Consider the following 22485-nt stretch of genomic DNA (forward strand, 5'->3'; position numbering starts at 1 on the left):
AGCCAATTAATCTCAGCATATTTATTGACCTTTCCCCCCACTGATTAGTAATCCCACTTTATCGTATTACAAATTTGACATATGTATGTGTCATATAACAAATTTAACATATGTATGTGACATATTCTATATGGTATATATAGAATATATAATGTCATTATATATATATATATATATTATATATACATATGTGTATGCAAAGTCACCTCAGTTGTGTCTGAGTCTGTGCAACCCTATGGACTGTAGCCCACCAGGCTCCTCTGTCCATAGGGATTCTCCAGGCAAGAATACTGGACTGGGTTGCTCTGCCCTCCTCCAGGGGATTTTCCTGACCACGGATCAAACCTGCACATCTTACATCTCCTGCACTGGCAGGCAGGTTCTTTACCACTAGCACCACCTGGAAAGCCATATATATATATGTGTGTGTGTGTGTGTGTGTGTGTGTGTATTCAGTTTCATACTTCATCCTGTATATAGTTTGCAGTATCTGCTTTCCTGCTGAGTTATATTTCACACATATTTTCCAGACTTGATTAGTGGCTATAAGATAGTTTGTTGATATAAGATAATTTGCTCATGCCCTATTGTTAGGTGTTTAATTTTTCACTGTATTAAACAACATGTGATGACTCTGTCTTAGAGTGCTGCTGTCCTGGTAAAGTGGAGCTGTGCACCCTAGGTGCCCTATCTCTCCAGTAGGTCTGTCTGGTCCCATCTCTATGGAGGGTCCCTTCTTTGAGTTAACACATCTTCAATTGATTCTCTGTGAGTGTTCTTCTGATGGTCACGGACATGCATTGATCAGATGTGCCTTCAAAAGGACTGATTGTCTCAGCTGGGGGTAATGCTGTTCTCAGACACCCGTCAGCTTTCTGTCCCTTAAGAGCTTGCCTCAGCTGTTGGGAGTGCTTCACCCAAGTTCATGTCCTCGAGGTGGGCCATATCCAATGGCTGATGGAAATAGGGATAAAAGGGTACAGCCATTTTAGTCCAACATCAGAAGCTGTCAGGCTTCCCCAGTGGCTCAGTGGAAAAGAAACCGCCTGCAATGCGGGAGCCACAGGAGACGTGGGTACGATCCCTGGGTTGGGAAGATTCCCTAGAGGAGGGCATGGCAACCCACTCCAGTATTCTTGCCTGAAGAATCCCATGGACAGAGGAACCTGGAGGGCTACAGTCCATGGGGTCACAAAGAGCTGGACACAGCTGAAGCGACTTAGCACGCATGCATGCACAGAAGCTGTCACTGGGCTGCCTTTAAAGCTTGACTTCTCCCTCTCTCCAAACATACTTCCTTCTTATCCCTTTCAGAGGTGTGGATCCCTAATAAACACTGCAGGTACTAAACTCCATCTTGTAAGGTATTATACCTCCCAAAGAGCCCAACCTGTGGCAGTTGTCTTTTCTGCTTAGAGCCAGGAATCAGTCCAGATCCTCTTACTGCCTAGATAGATTATATGGAGGCCAGGGTGACTTGGAAAGAGGGAACTGCTCTTAATATGAGACATATCTCGCAACGCTGAGAAATGTGCCATATGGAGTTGGAGGATTCACCAGTTCTGGAAGACTTCCAGTTCAACTCTGATTCTGGGGGAAGGGGGCAGAGTAGGAGGGGAGGGACAGTAAGTTCTTAAAAGCTTCTGATCCATTCAAAACATATTTTGGAAACTACACTTCTTTGCATTAAGTGAATAATAAAATTTATTTTCCATTATGAAAGTAACATATGTTTATAATGGAACATTTAGAAGAGAAGAAAGAAGAGCATCCAGTCATCAAAGACTCTTTCCCATGCATTGCTTATTTTGAATTTGTTTTACATTATTATAAATCACACCATTTATATAATTTTGTTACAGCACATTTTTCACTTAATAATATAACTAAGCCTTTTCTATTTTATTTAACCCATTATAAACATTATAATGACTACATTATATTATATCCAGTAAATGTACTTTGGTTTATTTAACCTTAATATTGACTGTATGGTCAGTTTATAGTCTTTTTCTATTTTAAATGATGTTGCAAAGGAATCTTTGTAAATTCTTTTAATTTTTTAAAATTGGAGTGTAGTTGATTTACAGTGTTGTGTTAGTTTCAGGTATACAACAAATGCAAATTCTTTTTATATATTTAATATTATTTCTTTGGGATAGATTCCCAGAAGGGGAATCACTGAATCAAGGGATTTGAATATAGGCTTCTAATTCATTGCTAGATTTCCTTCCTGAAGAGTTTTGTGTTCATTTTTTGATACAGAATAAGGACCAGTTTATGTAATTTTATACCTGTCTGGGTGGTCAGAGACCAGGTAAAGAAACCTGAAGCAGAACTGGGCTTCTCTCATTGGGAAAGTCCTTTCCAAATGGACATGGTCTGGCCTTCATCACTTTTAATTTCCACTCACCATTTCTCATCCAGGATACAAGTAGAGCAGGACCATTATTCGATTCTTTTTTCCTGTTTGGAGCTTTGAATAAACTCATAAATGAGAATGTTCTTACCTGTGATGGTTGCAGTCCCTGCTGGTAAATGTGTGATCAAGATGTTGTTAATTCAACAGTCAGTGATCAGAAGAGAAAGGCGAGAGGGAGAGATCTCTAAATTGAAGATTATTGCTTTGAAGTTTGGGGCCTGGTGCTGCTCTAAAGGTTAAGAATCACCATTCACTGGAATTCAACAGTTAACATTTGAAAAATGATTCAGTTCCAACTTCCAAGTGAGTTTAAATTTTTAAATTAAACACAGACTTTCTCTTTGAGGTTGTGGTTTTCAAGCGTAGCAGGATTCATCAAGAAATTTGACTTTAGCCATGCCTGGGTGAGAAATTTTGAACAAACATCCATGTCATCAATTTCAGCCCTCATTTCCTACAGATAGACTAAGGCAGCTTTGAACTTTTATCATTAAGACATTTGATTTGCCTCCTTATCCTCAACCCAAGTTTGTTTCACAAGATGGACTTATTTTCAGATTATTTTTATAAATAAAATAAAAATAACACCCAGTTCTTTTAATAAACACCCAGTTCTACCAGGTTTTCTTTGACTGCTGGAGAAACTCTGGGCTGTGCCTGAGTCACACACATTTTACTGCGTCTCTGCTGGCATGAGATTCATATTCATTGGCGTCTTTTCAGAGTGAAGTTGACTTGCTCTCAATCCCGAGTCCAGAATTCCAGTGGACACATGGTGATTCCCAAACCATTGGAGGCTCATTTTGACGGGCTCTGGCAATCTCAGTCCAGCTGGGTTCACTCTGAGCGGTCCCCTGTCCCTTTGTGAATGGCCACAGAAGCTTTCACTCTTGCTCTGCGTTCTAATAGCCCCTCTTGCATGGACTGTGCCAAAGCAGTGCTTCAAAATATTCGTCCATATCGTGTGGCTTTTCTTGCTGCAGTTTCTGTTCTTTTTTATTGTAGGATCTGGAGATTCACCGCTAGAAGATGATGAAGTCGTGTATTCAGATGCTAAATATAAAGGTGAATGCTTTGCTTATGTGCTAATGAAGACCTGCTGATGCCAGGAGAACTTTCCCTCTTGCCCTGCAGAACCGATTATAATAAAGTGACCAGACAACACATTTTCACTTGTAATTGCCTGTCCAGAAAAGAAAATGTTTAAAAAGTAACATGCATATGCTCCCGTTTGAAAGAAAATACAGAAAAAAACAAATGAAAGAAAACTAAAAGCATTTGAAAATCTCTGAAGTGCTGCCCTTCAGCACCCCAGTGGTCATTTTATTCTCATCAATTTCTTTACTATCCTTACTTCTGCAAAGCCAAGCTCTAGCTGATGAAAGTGAAAATCAAGCCATGAGTTCTACCTAATTCATACATTACAGCCAGACTCATCCTGAGTAAACCTTCCAAGGTCAAATCTGGACCCGGTGCTGCTAATGTACTGAGATGAATGGAGAATGAGAAAACTTGATTTTCATAAGCTCGTTTCATTGTGCTCTTTCTGAGTGTGGCTTGGCTCCTGAAATGATGAGTTAAGTGTGTTGACCAATGAAACTTTAATGATAAAGAATTCCATCTCTACACATTTTCAGCAATCTACCCATTCCAGCAGGTATAAAAAGCCTAATCAAGAACCTTCTATGCAGGCTCAGGTAAGTATGTCCATAAATATTTCCTACCGGTGAGTTGTTTCTCTGAAACTTGAGTCCTGAGAAAAGTGAAGGTAAATTTAGATTATTCCTTGCTGAATCCAGTTCCTTTTACATTTGAGAAATAATTTGAATAAAAGTGCTTAATAAAGTTCCATCATGGCCTTTTGTCCAGGAAATTTGTCTATATTTTGGCAAGAGCACTCCCCTGATCTGTCATGATGTATCTGACTTATAGGAAGATCAGGGTAGTACTGGCCATTCTTTGGTTGGAGAAAGTCCTTCAGTTGTTTTCTACACAAGTGAACAACCTTTCTAATATAATGACTGGTACCTATGTCCAGGTGTGTTTCCCATGATATTCCATGGTTGCTTATGACCTGTGAGTACAAATACTTATTCCTATCCATAGCTCCTGTATTATTGCCTCAGGAATTAACCAATTAAAGCACAGACTTGTTAATGAGTTGTTTGGAGTAAGGTGGTTTTCCTATTCGTAACACTTAATTGATTGAGAGTTTTTAAAAAAATCTTCCTAAAACACATGTGTGCCCGTGTGACCCTTCACATGTACAAGAGGCATTGTGTAGTGCCCTTGGATCATTGTTCCCAGTCTTCATCCTCCCTTCACAGAATTGGATGTATGGAAGGTAGACCAGATGGCCAAAATATGTACCTGCCCTAGAACTCACCTAAAACGTTTAAGAATATATACTTCTTAGGGAATTGTTTTCATTGTCAGTTATTTTTAAATTCTAAAACTTAGAGGCAAACCATTATTCACCAGGGGGTTAGTTGTAGATCCTCAGGCCCCTACACAGTGTCTGGCACAGAGTATGTACTCTGTTTTTGGAATAAAATTTATGATATAAATCATAATGTATAAAAGAAAGAAGATATGAAATGTAACCAATACTTAATGTGGCAAGCCTTGCTTTTGATTCTTTTACTTGGAATGCTATTCTGTCTTCACACTAATGGAGGGGAGGAGGAAGACATGTAGAGATATATTGTTACTTATTTACAGATGAAGGAAACGCAGATTAGAAAGGGGAGGTGACTTGCCCAGGCTCACACAGTTAGCAAAGATTATGTTTGGGTCTAAACTCCATGTTTTAGCTCAACATCCAGAGTTTACTAGTGGTTCATCAGTCTGCTACATGATACTGCTTACCCCCAGGAACTCCAAAATGGCCCAGGGAGATGAGAAAGCTTTCCAGAAGAATCAATTTTAAGTTTCTTCCTAAATAAACTGTCTTAATTGAAGCAGCATAAGAGCGTCCTTTCTGTAAATCTCTATTTTAAACATTTTGCTAATTCACTTTTTAAAACATTTATTTTTAAAATTATTTTTAAAAATTAATTTTTATTGGAGCATAGTTAATTTATGAAGTTGATTTGTTTTCCACTGTACAGCAAAAAGAATCATTTAATACACACGTACTTCATGGTATTTGCATGCACTTCAAATTCAAGTCACTCAGTGACTTTTTCATTACTGTCACTGCAGGGCTGTTAAAATGTCAAAATACCTTCCAAAGATTTGTCTTGGGAAGTAATCCAAAAGAAATTCGTTTTGAAAAAAAATAAAAACAAGATTCTTTCCTCCACATGTTGAGAACAGCACAGCTTTTGGATAGGTAGCCAGCACTGTTTTTTAGCTGTGTGAAGGCTCAGAATATCTTAATTAAAAAAAAAGAAAACTGCTAATGGCCTGGTTGTACTGAAATATGTGAATTTGTGATACATGTATATGCCCATCATTCTGTAATGTACCTGCTAGCCTTAAACATTTGTCCTGGGCACAGTTGGGGAAAAGACAACCGTAATATGTGTGCTAAGCATTGTGGGTCTGCTGCCTGACATTAATTTACTCTAAGACCCTGTACTTCCTAACCTCACATCAAAGTCCAAAGGCTGGAGGATGTGAGTGTTTTCAACATTTGAGTGAAAAATGAGTAGAGAATTGGATGCCCTTCCAGGTTGTAAATCTGTGGAATTATGATTGGGACCCATAATGTAAAAAGGATTTGCCTTTAGTTGGAAGGATTATGAGAGACTACACAAAATTATCAGTCAGAAGGAGTAAGGAGGTAGGCGTGGGTGTGAGATGGGTAGGAGGGCAGAGAGGCATAATTTGAATTTGAATCTGAATCATACAATTGCAAAGCTAGATGGGACTTTTTTTGGACATTTTCAAACTGGTATAAAATTTGATCAGAATAAAAATAAACATTGTATTGGGTTGCCCAAAAAGTTCATTCAAGTTTTTCTGTACCATCTTAGGGAAAAACCCAAATGAACGTTTTGTCCAATGCAATAGATGGGACTTCTAAAATAATTTCATCAGATTCCTTACTTGTGTAGGTTAGGAACCTGAGTCCCTGAAAAGTGTTTTGAATTACTAGGAGATGATAGAGTTAGATAATATGAGCCCAGTCCTCTTGACTTTGCCCAGTATCTACCATACGCTACTGCTGCTACTAAGTCACTTCAGTCGTGTCCGACTCTGTGTGACCCCATAGACGGCAGCCCACCAGGCTCCCTCGTCCCTGGGATTCTCCAGGCAAAAACACTGGAGTGGGTTGCCATTTCCTTCTCCAATGCATGAAAGTGAAAAGTGAAAGTGAAGTCACTCAGTCGTGTCAGACTCTTTGTGACCCCATGGACTGCAGCCTACCAGGCTCCTCCATCCATGGGATTTTCCAGGCAGGAGTACCATACGCTACTAGCTCACAGTTTTCATCACCTCCCTCTGGGTCTCCCATATTCCTTCTCACCTCATCACCCTTCTGCCCTGATGGGGATTTCATTTGCTCTCTCTGGAGCCCAGTTCTCAGTCCAGGATTTCAGTTTGGCCTGTGAGATTGTGACAAAAGGGCAGTGAAGGGGACCAGTTGGCAGAAGAGGCTGGAACTAGAGAAGCACAGAAGCATTGCAGTCCAGAGGGGAACTTAGAGGAAGTGAAGTAGTGGGAGAGTTAGGGAAAGGGGATGGGGAAAAGAGGACAAAGACAAAGAGGTAAGGCCACAGATGACTTTTAAGATCTAACACTGTGGAAGTCCTTTGTGGACTATACAAAGTGCTTCTTTGAGCTTTAAAACACTAAGTACATTTTGGAGTTTCCTTGTGGGTGGTCTTTCTTATTACAGTTAGAAAAGAAAGGCAGAAATAGGGAGGGAGAAATATACATCACTTCTAGTAGTCATAGAAACCAATAGGTTCCAAGTCTTGGAGTGGTAGGCATCTATGGATTTTTTCAGAATTTATCGTAAGGACTTTTTGATTATAGAAGAAATATCCACAGCTTGGCAGTACTAAGCAAACATACCCCCAAAGGCTTTTCATTTACCTGTGATCTTGAAATCTCTTAACTTCGTGGCTTACCAGGAGCCATCACCAAAGAAAGAACTGAAACATTTAAAATCGGTTCAAAAATTATTTTATACTTAGAAGAAAATACTGGAGATAGTCTGTTGTTTTGTACTTCAGGGTCAGATTTTTCTCATTTTAAAATGTTAGCACATACAGACTGGATGTGTAAACCCCAGAGGAAGGAAACTTCATTCCAGAAAGGGCTGGAGGCCTGGTATAAGCTCCTGCAAGTCTGTATCCACGTGGTCAAACTTAATCAACTCTAGACTGAGCCTGGGACAACACTTCTCCCAAGGAAGTCCAGGAAATACTGCTTGAGTCTCTACCTTAGCACCCATTTGCAGCTGCCTGCAAAGCATAATATGATGAAAATATTAGCCAAAGGCGATGTCAAAGCACATAAGTTTTAAAAAAAGGAAAACAGTCTATGCATGAGACCTGGACAGGAAGGACTGTTGGTTTTCATGGTTGAGTAGCAGCCAGAAACACAAGTCAAATAGGGAGTTTCCTGCGTGGCCACATGATGGCGCACGAACCTCACTCACTGACAGCTCAGGTGCTGGGGGGAAAGTGAGGAGCATGGCAGCAGCGGGGAGGGGACACCTGTTCAGGGTATGGAGAACCTGACAGACTTGAGGGAGCTCATCTCTGGTCCCCACTGATGTGTAGTGGGCACTGTGGGAACTTTCCAGGAGCTAGTTTTGTCCTGCTCATTTTATGGCTCTCCGTGTGCACCTACTAAAGGCCCAGGGAGAGGTTCTAAAGTATGTGTCGCCCTAAGCTGTACTCTGGGCAACTACAAGACCGAAATCAAAACACCCTGGAGCTTTGCCGTTGGAGAAGGGTGTCATCTCTTACCTGAAGGGGGCTTAACTGCAGACATCTGAAAAGGGAGGTTGCTTCCCGGTGGGGAGTCCCTGTTCTGTGACTTTAAGCCCAAATTATATCCTGTGGCAAAACCCTGGAAATTGTTGCTGTATCCACACTCATTAAGATGGGATTACGTGTTTTTACAGTGACTATGATACAAACTTGGAAAAAAAATCTAAATTGACCAATTATTAACTCCCTGCTGTCATATATGGATGGTTGGGGTTAGAGTTCATAATGGTAACAGTTGCTCTCAAGAGAATTCTGTCTCTAGTCAAGGGAAATATTCAAAAGAACAAGCATTCATTGAGCATTTACTATGTGCTAGGCACTGTGCTAGTTGCTTCCTATGCATTTTTTTCAGTCCTTATAAGAGTCCTATGACATAGTTAGGAGTATCCACTCAGAGAGGTTAAGTAATTTGCCCAATATCACACAGCCACCAATGAAGGAACCTAGACCCATACTCAGATATATCTGACGCCTAATCCCGTGATCATAACCTCCCCACCCAGAGATACCTTATAAGACACAGGGCACTATTTGGAGGTCCAACATCTGGAATGCAGCCAGTCAGGGACTTTGAGACTGAAAAAGACACATTTTCTGAAGATGTCATTTTCTGTTTCTCCTTTTGCTTTGTTTCTGCTCCCTGTAGACATCCCATGGTGCTCCCCCATCAAGGTGAAGTACGGGGATGTGTACTGCAGGGCCCCTCAAGGAGGATACTACAAAACAACCCTGGGAACCAGGTGTGACATCCGCTGCCAGAAGGGCTATGAGCTGCAGGGCTCTCCCCAGGTGATCTGCCAGTCAAACAAACGGTGGTCGGACAAGGTCATCTGCAAGCGTGAGTAGCCTGGCCCCGTGTGGGAGACCTCAGGGCCAATCAGGGCCAAAGTTCTTTTTTTGTTTGTTTGTTTTAAAGATTTTTTTTTTAATGTGGGCCATTTTTGTTGTTGTTATTTGGATTTTTAGTTATTTGGTTTTGTTTATTTGGCTGTGTTGCAGTATATGAGATCCAGTTCCCTGACTAGATCTAGTTCCCAGGGATTGAACCCCGGCCTCCTGCATTGGAAGCATGGAGTCTTAGCCTCTGGACCATCAGGGAAGTCCCTGATGGTGGACCATTTTTAAAGTCTTTACTGAATTTGCTACAGTATTGCTTCTGTTTTCTGTTTTGTTTTGTTTTGCCCCAAGACATGTGGGATCTTGGCTCCCCACCCAGGGACTGAACCTGCACCCCCTGCATTGGAAGGTGAAGTCTTAACCCCTGGACCACCAGGGAAGTCCTGGGGCCTAAGTTCTTTTGCCCTGAGATCAAGGATTTTTACTGAATGTTTTGTGGGCTGTGACGAGAAAAACTCCTTTGTGAGCAGAAGCCAATGTGTTCCTAAAATGTGGCAGAAGTAAGATGACACATTTCAGACAGAGAGGTGTGATTGGCTGTTTGGACAAGGGGAGAGAACAGAGGATTGTTTCACACTATATTATGTCTGTTTAATGAGTGCTGGACCCTGAAAAGGTGTTGGGGATTGAGAAATAAGACACATTCTACCATCAAGGGTCATCTGCCATCAGGGGTCTCACGGAACAGCATCAGAGACAGCAGGCAGAGGAGTAAACCACAGTATAAGTGCAAGAATGGTGCTCTGGCCCACCTCCAAGCTCCTGCTTTATGGGAGGCAGATGGTGATTGCAGCCATGAAATTAAAAGACTCTTGCTCCTTGGAGGAAAAGCTATGACCAACCTAAACAGCATATTAAAAAGCAGAGACGTTACTTTGCCGACAAAGGTCTGTCTAGTCAAAGCTATGGTTTTTCCAGTAGTCATGCATGGATGTGAGAGTTGGACTATAAAGAAAGCTGAGCACCAAAGAATTGATGCTTTTGAAATGTGGTGTTGGAGAAGACTCTTGAGAGTCCCTTGGACTGCAAGGAGATCAAACCAGTCAATACTAAAGAAAATCAATTGTGAATACTTGAAGGACTGATGCTGAAGCTCCAATACTTTGGCCACCTGATGCTAAGAGCCGACTCATTAGAAATGACTCTGATGCTGGGAAACATTGAGAGCAGGAGGAGAAGTGGAGGACAGAGGATGAGAAGTTTGGATGGCATCACCGACTCAATGGACATGAGTTTGAACAAGCTCTGGGAGTTGGTGATGGACAGGAAAGCCTGGCATGCTGCAGTCCATGGGGTCACAAAGAGTTGGACACAACTGAGTGACTGAACAACAACAAATCAGTAAGCAAATGGAAAAAGAAAACACTACAAAAAAGGGCAAAAATCAAAACCAGGTGCAACATAAAAGAGAAAATGCAAATGGCCAAGAAACCAGGGAAGAAAAGATTTGCCTCACCAGTGTCAATGAAAATAATCAATAAACAATCTATAATAGAATAGAAGAGAGTTTTATCTGAGCCAAACTGAGGACTCTGTGGTGACCCAAGGATGAAAGAGCAGATAAAACCAAGGAGGGCCTTGGAATGCAGGAACAGAAAATCCAGACCCTTAGCGTCCTTCTCTCCCCCATGTTGTAATTATTAACGGATTTCAGGTCCTCCTGATCAGTATAACCTGTCTTCCCTCTTGCCCCATAGGGAGAAGGTATTTGCCTTACTCTTCCCCCCACCCAGTATACATGCTTCATCCAATCAGCAAATGACCCACAAGATCCCTATCCCACTCCTTGTACTCTGGGTATAAAAGTGGACTAAGTTCCCCTGTTCAATGTCGGTTCTCCCTTGAGTTGGCCCGCTGTTCTGTCAGCATCTCCCACTCTAATAAACTTTATTTCCCTCTCAAAAAAAAAAAAACAACAACAAAAAAATGGTGCTCTGCCCTGGACTACTGGTAGTAGAGAAAATTGCTCCTCCAAGAGGTAGAACTTAGGGAGGCAGGGAAGAATTACCCCCTGAATGATGCTCATTCCCTGAAAGGCACCAGGCCTCCGGGGAGAAGACTGTAAGCACATTTCAGGGGCTGACTTTGAGCTTCCTGAGAAGTTCTATCTCACTTGGGAAACTGCACATTGCACAGCATGGTTGAAGCACATTTGAGGTGCCGTTGCTTTTCCAGACCGCTGTCATGAATGGAGCACTTGGGTACCAAGCGTTTCACATACATGCAGCTTTTGCAACAACACTGTTGATATGGGTGCCTTTAACTATTGGGGAAACTGGGGTTGGGGCTGCAGCTGTGTGACCCAGTCTATTTAGGCAACTATGCCGTTTGGGTGACTATCCTGGACAGTGTGTGCTTCTCCCAGGTGTCCTGGATGCCCCACTGCCAGTTGCTCTTCATGACTTGTACCATCGATTGACCTTCCTCTGAGGAAGAAGAGGCTCTGCTCCTTTAGAGCAGTTTTCTCCATCCTAACAGGGAGAGCATCCCCCATGGGCAGCCTCTAGCTGCCTAGTACTACTGACGGGTAAAGGATTCTGAAAGCCCAGCTACCATGCCTGGAGGCAGGGCAGACTCAGGTGTCAATCGTGCTCCAGGGCTCCCCTGCGAGATCAGGCTGAGGCTCACCTGGCCTGAGATACCAGCTTGCCCCCCTTCCTCCTCTTCCCGTCCTGCCTCCCCTACCCTTCACTGGTCTCCCCTGGAAGCACAATCTTACTCCAAATCGGAGTTTGGAGCAAAGAAAGGTTTATTGCAGGACAAAGCAAGGAGAATCAGTGTCTCGAGCCCAAACTCACCCCGCCTCCCAACTGCCCGAAGGATTTTAGCACAGCCTGTTTAAAGGCCAGGTGTGTGTGTGGAGGGGGCGTGGGTCTCAGGGTACATGAAAAGTTCATGCACAGTTCTTTGATCGATGGTGAGGTAACAGGGCGGTTAACATTATAGGCGCCAGGGGTCTCAGGTCATCAAGTAGTTCATTGTGCCCACTTGGTGGTGGTTTTAGCATTTGAAAAACTCAGGGAATATGCGTCAGATACTATTATCTGGGTCTTCAGAGAGGAGTTAGCGTGGAGGATATGGGAAGAAGTCTGCCTCCCCAAAGGCCCCATGGCGTCCTGCTTGGTGACACCATCCATCTTTTCTCAGACTTCTGTCTGCTTTATTTCAGTTAACTTCCGCCTATGCTTTCAGTTTCTGGACTCTGAAACTCCGTGACAAAAACTAAGACATGCTGAATCTCTGGTTTTCTCTTTTTCAGAAAAGCGATGTCCTACCCTTGCCATGCCAGTGAATGGAGGGTTTAAGTGCATTGACGGTGCCTACTTTAACTCCCAGTGTGAGTACTATTGCTCGCCAGGATACACGCTGAAAGGGGAGCAGACAGTCAGGTGTATGGACAACAAGGCCTGGAGCGGCCAACCAGCCACCTGTGTTGGTAAGAAAATATCACCAGTCCTCAGGAGGCACCTACTTTGGGAGGAGCAGGGGGTGTCCATACAGTGGATTTAAAATTTTTATGTATCTATCTCCACCCAGTCTTAGTTGCAGCATGCAGGATCCCTAAATTGCTGCATGCAAACTCCTGGTTGAAGCACGTGGGATCTAGTTCCCCGATCACAGATGGAACCTGGGCCCCCTGTATTGGGAGCACAGAGACTTAGCCACTGGACCACTAGAGAAGTCCCCATAAAGTGGATTTTAAAGGCAACACCTGTGTTCCATGTGTAAAGCCTAAGGGCCCAGTTTTGCTTTCCGTGGTTTTCTTTATCCCTATTTCTCTGGCTCAGCACAGATCTAGCCTCAGTCTCTTTGCTTGAGTTGACTTCACAGCTCATGGCTTTCCCGTGACTTGTCTCTCTCTCGGATTGTGATTGAGGCAGCTGGAGGCTAGCAGAGAGAGGTGCGGGGCAATCCTGCTATTTTAGTTCCGGGGTGTGCCCTGTAGCATTGAGCAGAGTTGTTGACATTTGGCTGGATGGTCCTGCGGAGAGCAGCTCTGTGTCTTTCAGCCCACAGACATAGTTCCTTTGTTAGCAACTCTGGGAATCAGCAAATGCTCAGTGTGCTAAACTGGCAGGGATTTGGCTGTCTTCCCTGACTCTGGATTTGTTGGTAGTAGTTTTTAGTTGTGGTTCTGGGGAGCCTTGGCCGCAGCCTCGCTGGAAATCTTTTTTTTTTTTTTCTTTTTAATTAATTATTTTTGGCTGCACTGGGTCTTCGTTGCCTCTCTTGGGCTTTGCTCTAGTTGCAGTGAGCAGGGGCTACTCTTGGTTGACAGTGTGCAGGCTTCTCTTGTTGCAGAGCACAGGCTCTAGGGCACACATACCTTGGTAGTTGCAGTGTGTGGGCTCAGTTGTGGCATACAGGCTTAGTTACTCTGTGGCATGTGGAGTCTTCCTGGATCAGGGCTCGAACCCGTGTCCCCTGCATTGGCAGGCAGATTCCTATCCACTGTGCCACCAGGGAAGTCCTCGCTGTAACTCTTTACACATGCAAATTCAGGGCCCCACCCCAGACCTGCTGAATCACAAACTCTGGGCATGGGCCCAGCACTTGGCACTTTAAGGAGCCTTCTAGGGCATTTAGAAGAGCTTAAAGAGAGAGCCACTGATCTAAGACAGTGCTTCTCCAGCTTGGGGATCACCTGGGAACCTTGGTAAAAATGTAGCTTCTGCTTCAGGAGATCTGGGGCAGATTCTGGGGTTCTGCTAGACCCCGCTCTAGACAAGATTTCTGAATCTTGGAACAATGGATATCTGGTATCCGATAATTATTTGTCATGGGGTCCTGTCCTTTGCACTCTAGAATGCTTAGAGCCTTGGCTTTTACCCACTAAATGCCAATGACATCTTTCCCCAGCTCCCACGTGTGACAACCAAAAATGTCTTCAGACATTGTCTAATGTCCTCTGGAGGGAAGAGGAGAGGGAGGAGAAAAAATCACCCCTTCTTTGAGAATCACCCATCTCTGAGCAGTGGATACCCACCCTGGCTACTTACTAGAATCACCTGAGTATCTTTTAGAACCTAGCCATGCCTTGATCCTGGAGCTTCCCCAGTAGCTCAGCAGTAAAGAATCCACCTGCAATGAAGGAGACCTGGGTTCAGTTTCTGGGTTGGGAAGATCCCCTGGAGAAGGAAATGGCAACCCACTCCAGTATTCTTGCCTGGGAAATCCCATGGACAGAGGAGCCTGGCGGGTTGCAGTCCATGGGGTTGCAAAAGTGTTAGACATGACTTAATGACTGAACAACAACGCACCTTGGTTTTACCCTAGAGATTCTGATTCAGTTAGCCTGATGTTGGGATAGCTGGAGGAGGCAAGTGGCATTTATAAAAGCTTCCCAGGTGATTTTCATGCATAACCAGACTCAGGACCATCATCTGAGAGCAGTGGATCTCAGAGAGTGTGGGCTCCTGACCAGAAGCTTTAGAAATGCACATTTCTAGGCCTGCAGGATTGTCGATGCTGGGGTGGGGCTTAGCAATCTGCATTTTCACAGGCCCTCCAGGACATTCTGATGCTCTAAAGGTTGAGAACCTGCCTTGGAACATCAAATTTGGGAAGAACTTTCGTACCTTTTGGAGAAGGAAATTTCAACCCACTCCAGTATTCTTGCCTGGAGAATCCCATGGACAGAGGAGTCTGGCGGGCTACAGTCTATACGGTCGCAAAGAGTCAGACACAACTGAGCAACTAACACAACACTTAGTACCTTTTAACACAAAATAGTGCCCAGCAGTTTGAGCATCAGCAGGAAGCCTGTTAGAAATATAGACTCTTGGGTCCTATCCCAGACCCAACAGATCGAAAGCCACATTGTAAGAAGATCCCCAAGGGATTCCTATGTCCTTTTAAAGTTGAGGTAGACTGCTCTGGGACAGTGGTTTTTAACTCTAGCTGCAGTTTAAATCTGAGTATCTGGGGCCCTGGCATTTTTCCAAAACTAATCCAGGTAATTGAAAACTACTATCCCAGGAGACTGTTGACTCATAATGTGTTAGCGCTGCCAGGACCTAGCCTAACAGAACATTCTAGTCCAATCCCCCTTCTGCAGATAAGGCCTTGACTTTGTTGATGTTGCATAGAGCCAAGCCTATGTCTCCGGGCTTTTAGGCTCAAAGTCCCTGAATCCAGAGACAGCTCTGGCACAGAGATGGCAAGGCAGCTGACCGCAGGAGCCTGGCTCCTACCCTGCTTGGGTCTGCCCATCCTGCAGAGAACCATTCAGCTCGGTCTGCGCCTGCCCATTCCCCCAAGGACTCCTTCCTGACAGCTCAGCATCTGGGCAGACAATTCAGGGATGTGACTGAAACTGGATGCTGCCCTCTGGGGGCAGTTGTACAACAGCTTCTCTGGCCTTGGTCCTACGGTGTCTTCATGACAGTACCACTGTCCACTGTCTCCCTTGGCAGCATCGGTCATCCTTTTTCCTCAGTTATAGCCAGGGGACTGACCCGAGATGTGAGCCTTCTACATCTTCTATATCACAGGCCCGGACTTTACCTTATATCCATCTTAACAAGAGCACCAGGTCCAAGTAATTTCTCAGATAACTGACTCGGATTTATTCCTGGCTTCTCTTTTTCTACGATTTAGGTGGGAGTTTGAGTTGATCAGTGATTGGGAAGATAGAAACCACTATAGGTGTTTCCAACAGAGGAGACATTAATACAGGGCAGTGGTTACAAACATATAGGAAGGGCTGGAGGAACAAAAGAGGAAAAAGACTGTTGCTAGACATTATGTGTGTGTGCACTCAGTCGTGTCCGACTCTTTGCGACTCCATGGACTGTAGCCTGCCAGGCTCCTCTGTCCATGGGATTTCCCAGGCAAGAATACTGGAGTGGGTAGATTTTCCAGGCAACCTTCCTGACCCAGGGAAGCGTCTCCTGAATTGGCAGGCAGATTCTTTAGCACTACGCCATCTAGAGATTAGTTAGAGCAGAAATCCATCCCAACCAAGGGCTGGGGGGAGCAAAAGTGGCCTCGTGGTGTTACCCAAAGTCCATAAACTCACCCTGAGGCTGACATGTCTGCAGCTGACACCATCATGGATGAGAATGAAGTCAGGAGCCCAGGAAACCTTCATGAAAGCCCCTACCAGAAGCCTAATGGCTTCCCTCTTCCTCCTGCCCTCTGTCCTCATGGGAGTGCCTCCCATTGGCAAAGCTAGCTGGCACCCAGCTGGCAGGAGGAGTCCAAGACATGTCAATTTGAGAATTTCAGTACAGGCAGTAAAGATTTCAGTGCAAGCAATGATTAAAAAAAAAACTGAGTGCCAACAGAATCTGTGCCACAGAAGCCTTTTACTTCCTTTTATTTATTTATTATTTTTTGGGTGGTACTATGTCTTTGTCGCTGCACGTGGACTTTCTCTAGTTGTGCTGAGTGGAGGGCTACTCTCTAGTTGTGTCACACAGGTTTGGTTGCCCCAAGGCATGTGGAATCTTCCCGGACCAGGGCTCGAACCTGTCTCCCCTGTACTGGCAGGCGGATTCCCAACTACTGGACCACCAGGGAAGTCCTCAGCAGCCTTGCTCTGAGGTTTTAGACATCTCCCTGTAAATCACTGTAGTTCTCAGTGAGGAGGAGCCTGCAAAGCGGGCCTGCTCAGCCATGCATGTAGGATAGTGCTCAGGCTGTGAGCTCTGGGCACTTTTCTAGAAGGACATGACCTGAGGCCAGATGTTGAGGTCAGAAGAGCCCCTCCCAGATGTTGCTTTCACTCGCTGCCCGGTGACTTGGAGTGTGCAAGCTAGCTCTTCAGAACACTCCTCTCCACTGCCACCGCCTCCCACCCCCCTCTTTGAATGTCTGTTCCCTCACATCGGAAGGGGTAGAGGTGATGGGAGGGGAGGAGATACTCGAAAATCTCCCTGCTGAGCAAGCACTGGCAGAATCCTCCAGGGATCACAGTGTTCAGATGTCCAGATTGTGCGTAACAATGGAAAGAAATTGCTGATTGTTCTCAAAAAGCAACAAGCATGTCTTAAGCCGGACCAGATGGGCCTGGAACCTTCCCAGAGGGAGAGAGAAAAAACTAAGAAATGAACCCCAATTCCAGGGGATTGATCTTAGAGCGGGACAGGGCAAGGTTCAGGCATCTTTGGGGGTAGGGGAATTTGTGCATGCAATGTGGGGGGTAAAAAGGAGATCAGTGATCAGTGAGCTCCCAGGAAAAACAAGAGAAATAAGACACAGCAAGCAAGCAGATCTTTCTTTGATTCTGTGACAGAGAAGCTGGAGTTTGTCCCCTGTGAATTTCACTCCAGGGATGTCATGAACTCTTTGGCTTTCAATGTATTACTAAATGAGTTTATTGACTTGGTGTGTTGGCAGGGCTCGGGGGTCTGTGAGCACAGCTCGGCGCCTTAGCCTAGTTTAGGAGCTGACACATGGTGGCCAAGGAATTCTCAGATTTCTACACCGCCTTGAGCAATGCCTCTAGGCCCAGCTGTGCTGAGTGCTGAGAAAGTCCGTCCGGTTCTCCTTCAGATCTGGAGGGAAGAGAGAACCCTGGGCTGGCTTTTGATGCTGAGGTGGTCAGTTCTGTGGTCTGGCTAATTTGAAAGGACCACAAGTCAAAATTTATTCTCTTAGGCAGCCTACACTCTGGCAGTAGACTCAATGTCCATGGTTATTTTAAAAACAGATATAGATAGAAATAAGTCAATGTAGGAGACAAAAAAAAACCTACTGAAAATTGCAGGAGGGTAAAATATTTAGACAGCCACAACTTCCATGATATATATATATAAAAAAACCAAACCCATAGACTGTAACAACTATTGTTTTGGGGTATATTTTTTTTCTTTCTTTCCATTTTTAGTCCTTTCCAGTTACATTGGCATGTAGATATAACAATGGACAGTTACAATTACAGGTCTTCTCCTTTGGACCAACACTTTTCCCTAGGCCAACAGGAAGAGAAAAAAAATTCAAGTAAATTTAAAACCCATGGACAATGAAAACTGAGCAAGTATCTTCAGATACACAGGGAGCCCTATTGAGATGTTTTAACAAAAGACCATGTACAAACCAACTTGCTTCCTGAAATTACTCTCTGCTTATTTTATATTTCCTGTGGAATAGAATAGTTGGAGAGTTAACACAAACGGAAGTCTGGAATAAAAAAAAAAATCTCAATTTGCAGTTTTAGATATGCAAATTGATGGACTACTTTTCCAGCTTCCCAATTATCTGACAGCTCAGTTGACCCAGTGACCCACAAGGAAGTTCGCTAGGCAGAATGGTATTATTTCTAGAGATTCAGTTGAGGATACAAACGTCGTGGGGCTGAGAATAAATGTATCAGGGCATTGCTGTAAATGCTCTGAAATCATACAAAATTTTTCCCAGGTTGACAAATACACATTGATTTATAAACTTTTAGGAAGCTAGTTTCAGCTTTGCAACAAGTTGCTTGATTGAGATACTACTCCACTTTGTTGTTTTTTTTGGGGGGGCCCCACTGCATGGCACGTAGAACTTGCCCAACCAGGGCATGTAGAATCTAGCTCTGTGATCAGGGATCGAACCCGTGTCCCCTGCATTGGAAACATGAAGTCTCCAGTGGTTACACTACCACCTTGGAAGTCCAAGATACTGCTCCACTTTTTAACCTGGCATGATTTTTAGCACAAATTAAACAGGTAAACTGTTACCACACCACTGTAGTATATCCCCAGTGAGGTTTTAGTTTGGCATCTTTCTGATGAAGATAGTGACTTCTAGTTGTGGAGTTCTTTGCTTCTCAACTCTTTGGTCCATTGGGAAAGTTTCTTAATATCTCATATGGTGCCAGAGAAGTGGAAACCCTATTCAGGGACATGTACATGGATTACAATCTAGCTGGGGGAAGCAAGCAATGAGGGAAGTTTTCAGTGGCCAGATTTGTTCTGCCTTGGTTAGTCACTCTCTCCCTGTGCCAGGAAATGACCACTTCTTCCCTCCATCAACAACCTCTAACTATTTTATGTTTGTGTCAGTAATCTATTGCTGCACAACCAATCACCCAGAACTTAGTGGCTTCAATCAACCATGTTATGGCTCATGGTTGTTTGGGTTGGCGATTTGGGCAGGGCTTGGTGGAGACAGTTCACCTTTGTTGCACATAGTAATGGCCAAGGTGCATGTCTGGGACTGGAGGAGCCAAGATGGCTTCACTCCCATGTGCAGCATCTCACTCAGAGGTCACTGTGCTGGCTAACATTTGAGTCCCTTTTTTCTCTCTCCCTTCATTTCTCACCTTCTCCACTTGGCCTCTCAGGTCAGATAACTGGGCTTCCTTAGATGGCAGCTGGCTTCTGAGATGGTAAACACAGAAGGTGCCAGACTCTTTAAGGGCCTACGCCTGGGACTGGCATAGAATCACTTCCCTTGCATTCTGTCAGTCAAAGTAAGTTACAAGCCAGGCACAGATTCAAATGGAGGGGAGGCAGACTCTACTTCTTGGTAGAAGGTTGCTATTGTTCAGTTTCTCAGTTGTGTCCAACTCTTTGAAACCCCATGGACTGCAGCATGCCAGGCCTCCTTGTCCCCCACCATCTCCTGGAGTTTGCCCAAGTTCATGTCTATTGCATCAGTGATGCCATCCAGCCATCTCATCCTCTGTTGCCCTTTCTCCTCCTGCCTTCAATCTTTCCCAGCATCAGGATCTTTTCCAATGAATCAGCTGTTCGCATCAGGTAGCCAAACTATTGGAGCTTCAGCATCAGTCCTTCCAATGAATATTCAGGATTGATTTCCTTTAGGATGGACTGGTTTGATCTCCTTACAGTCCAAGGGACTCTCAAGAGTCTTCTCCAACACCACAGTTTGAAAGCATCAATTCTTCGGCGCTCAGCCTTCTTTATGATCCAGCTCTCACATCCGTGCATGACTACTGGAAAAACCATAACTTTGACTAGATGAAACTTTGTTGGCAAAGTGATGTCTCTGCTTTTTAATATGCTGCCTAGGTTTGTCATAGCTTTCCTTCCAAGGAGCATGCATCTTTTAATTTTGAGGCCACAGTGACCATCCGCAGTGATTTTGGAGCCCAACAAAATTAAGTCTGTTTCCATTTTCTCCCCCATCTATTTGCCATGAAGTGATGAGACCGGATGCCATGATCTTAGTTTTTTGAATGTTGAGTTCTAAGTCAGATATTTTACTCTCCTCTTTCACCTTCATCAAGAGGCTCTTTAGTTCCTCTTCACTTTCCGCCATAAGGGTGGTGTCATCTGCATATCTGAGGTTATTGATATTTCTCCCGGCAATCTTGATTCCAGCTTGTGCTTCTTCCAGCCCAGCATTTCTCATGATGTACTCTGCATATAAGTTAAATAAGCAGGGTGACAATATACAGCCTTGATGTACCCCTTTCCCAATTTGGAATCAGTCCATTGTTCAATGTCCAGTTCTTCTACCTCTTGCTTCTAACTTGCTTCTTGACCTGCATATAGGTTTATCAGAAGGCAGTTAAGGTGGTCTGGTATTTCATCTCTTTAAGAATTTTCCCCAGTTTGTTGTGATCCACACAGTCAAAGGCTTTTCTGTAGTCTATGAAACATAAGTAGATGTTTTTATGGAATTCCCTTGCTTTTTCTATGATCCAACAGATGTTGGCAATTTGATCTCTGGTTCCTCTGCCTTTTCTAAATCCAGCTTACATCTGGAAGTTCTTGGTTCATGTACTTTTGAAGCCTAGCTTGAAGTATTTTGAGCATTACCTTGCCTAGCATGTGAAATGAGCATGATTGTGCAATATTTTGAATATTCTTTGGCATTGTTCATCTTTGGAATTGGAATGAAATCTGACAATTTTTAGTCCTGTGGCCACTGCTGAGTTTTCCAAATTTGCTGACAAATTGAGTTCAGCACTTTCACAGCATCATCTTTTAGGATTTTAAATAGCTCAGCTGGAATTCTGTCACCTCCAGTAACTTTGTTTCTAGTAATGCTTCCGAAGCCCACTTGACTTCACACTCCAGGATGTCTGGCTCTAGGTGAGTGATCACATCATCATGGATATCTGGGTCAGTAAGATCTTTTTTGTATAGTTCTTCTGTGATTTCTTACTACCTCTTCTTAACCTCTTCTGCTTCTGTTAGGTCCTTGCCATTTCTGTCCTTTATTGTGCCCATCTCTGCATGAAATATTCCCTTGATATTTCTTATTTTCTTGAAGAGACTCTAGTCTTTCCCATTCTTTTGTTGGTAGGAGGAACTGCATGTATATAAGGGGATTATGGGTAGCCACCTTCCCAGGAAATTCACCAGAGTATTCTTTGTTAGAAATCAGAGCTTAGAAATCATTAGTGAAATACATCTTGGAAGATGTCATACCAAATTTGAAAAAAACAGGTGTGGTTGCTTATATCCTACTTCCAGGTATATTAATAAGGCCAAAATCATAATACTTTAAGCAAGTTAGAACTTCCATTCTCTTATAAATGTCCGGGCAGTGTCCTAGACCCAACCTCCTCCTCATTTGTTCTTCCACTCTCAACTTGCAGCTTTCATCTGCAATCAAAGATGGCTGTTCACAGCTCACCACTTCATACACATTCAAACCAGGGTGGAGGAAAAAGAAAGAGGAGAGTACCTCCTGCCACACACACACACATACCTTTTTAAAGCACAACCCAGAAGTTGCACATGTCACTTTTTCTCACAGCTCACTGGTGGAACCCATCCCATGGCCATAGATAACTTGAAACAAGGCTTGGAATAGAATCTTTATTCTGGAGGGTCACAGGCCCAGGAAAACTTCTTTTCTTCTAAAGAAACGGACAAAATGGGATTTTCTCCAGTTGCAGAGAACGGGAGATACTCTTTACTTGTGGTGCATGGGCTTCTCATCCTGGTGGCTTCTCTTGTTGCAGAGCATGGGCTCTAGGGTGAATGGGCTTCAGTAGTTGCGGCTCCTGGGCTCTGGAGCACAGGCTCAGTTGTGGCACGTGGATTTACTTGCTCCACGGCATGTGGAATCTTCCTGGACCAGTGATCAAACCTGTGTCTTCTGTATTGGCAGGCAAATTCTTAACCATTGGACCACCAGGGAAGCCCTCACCTTCTTTTTTATTTCCACCATCTATCTGGTAGACATAGTAAATGTTCCCAAGGCTTTGCAGATAACAGTGGTAGATACAGTGCAACATGTTTGTTTCTGGTATTTTATAGGCAGAGAAGAAACTAGAGCACAGAGGCAGGGGACAGTTTGTCAGAT

The 22485-nt window shown here is 43.9% G+C and overlaps 1 protein-coding gene across 7 annotated transcripts in view; it reads left to right on the top strand.

The window, feature by feature from the left end:
• Positions 1-22485, top strand: part of SRPX (sushi repeat containing protein X-linked) — a 142468-nt gene that overhangs the window by 59537 nt on the left and 60446 nt on the right. For 6 of the 7 annotated variants that reach the window (XM_055563146.1, XM_055563147.1, XM_055563149.1 and 3 more), the window contains exons 2-4: positions 3428-3487; positions 9020-9211; positions 12530-12706. In XM_055563146.1, coding sequence (XP_055419121.1) covers positions 3428-3487; positions 9020-9211; positions 12530-12706 — 429 coding nt within the window. The remainder of the gene's footprint in view (positions 1-3427; positions 3488-9019; positions 9212-12529; positions 12707-22485) is intronic. The other variant, XM_055563144.1, reaches the window with a different exon arrangement.

Source organism: Bubalus kerabau, chromosome X (genome assembly GCF_029407905.1).
Source record: "Bubalus kerabau isolate K-KA32 ecotype Philippines breed swamp buffalo chromosome X, PCC_UOA_SB_1v2, whole genome shotgun sequence".
In the NCBI taxonomy this organism is placed as follows: domain Eukaryota; kingdom Metazoa; phylum Chordata; class Mammalia; order Artiodactyla; family Bovidae; genus Bubalus; species Bubalus kerabau.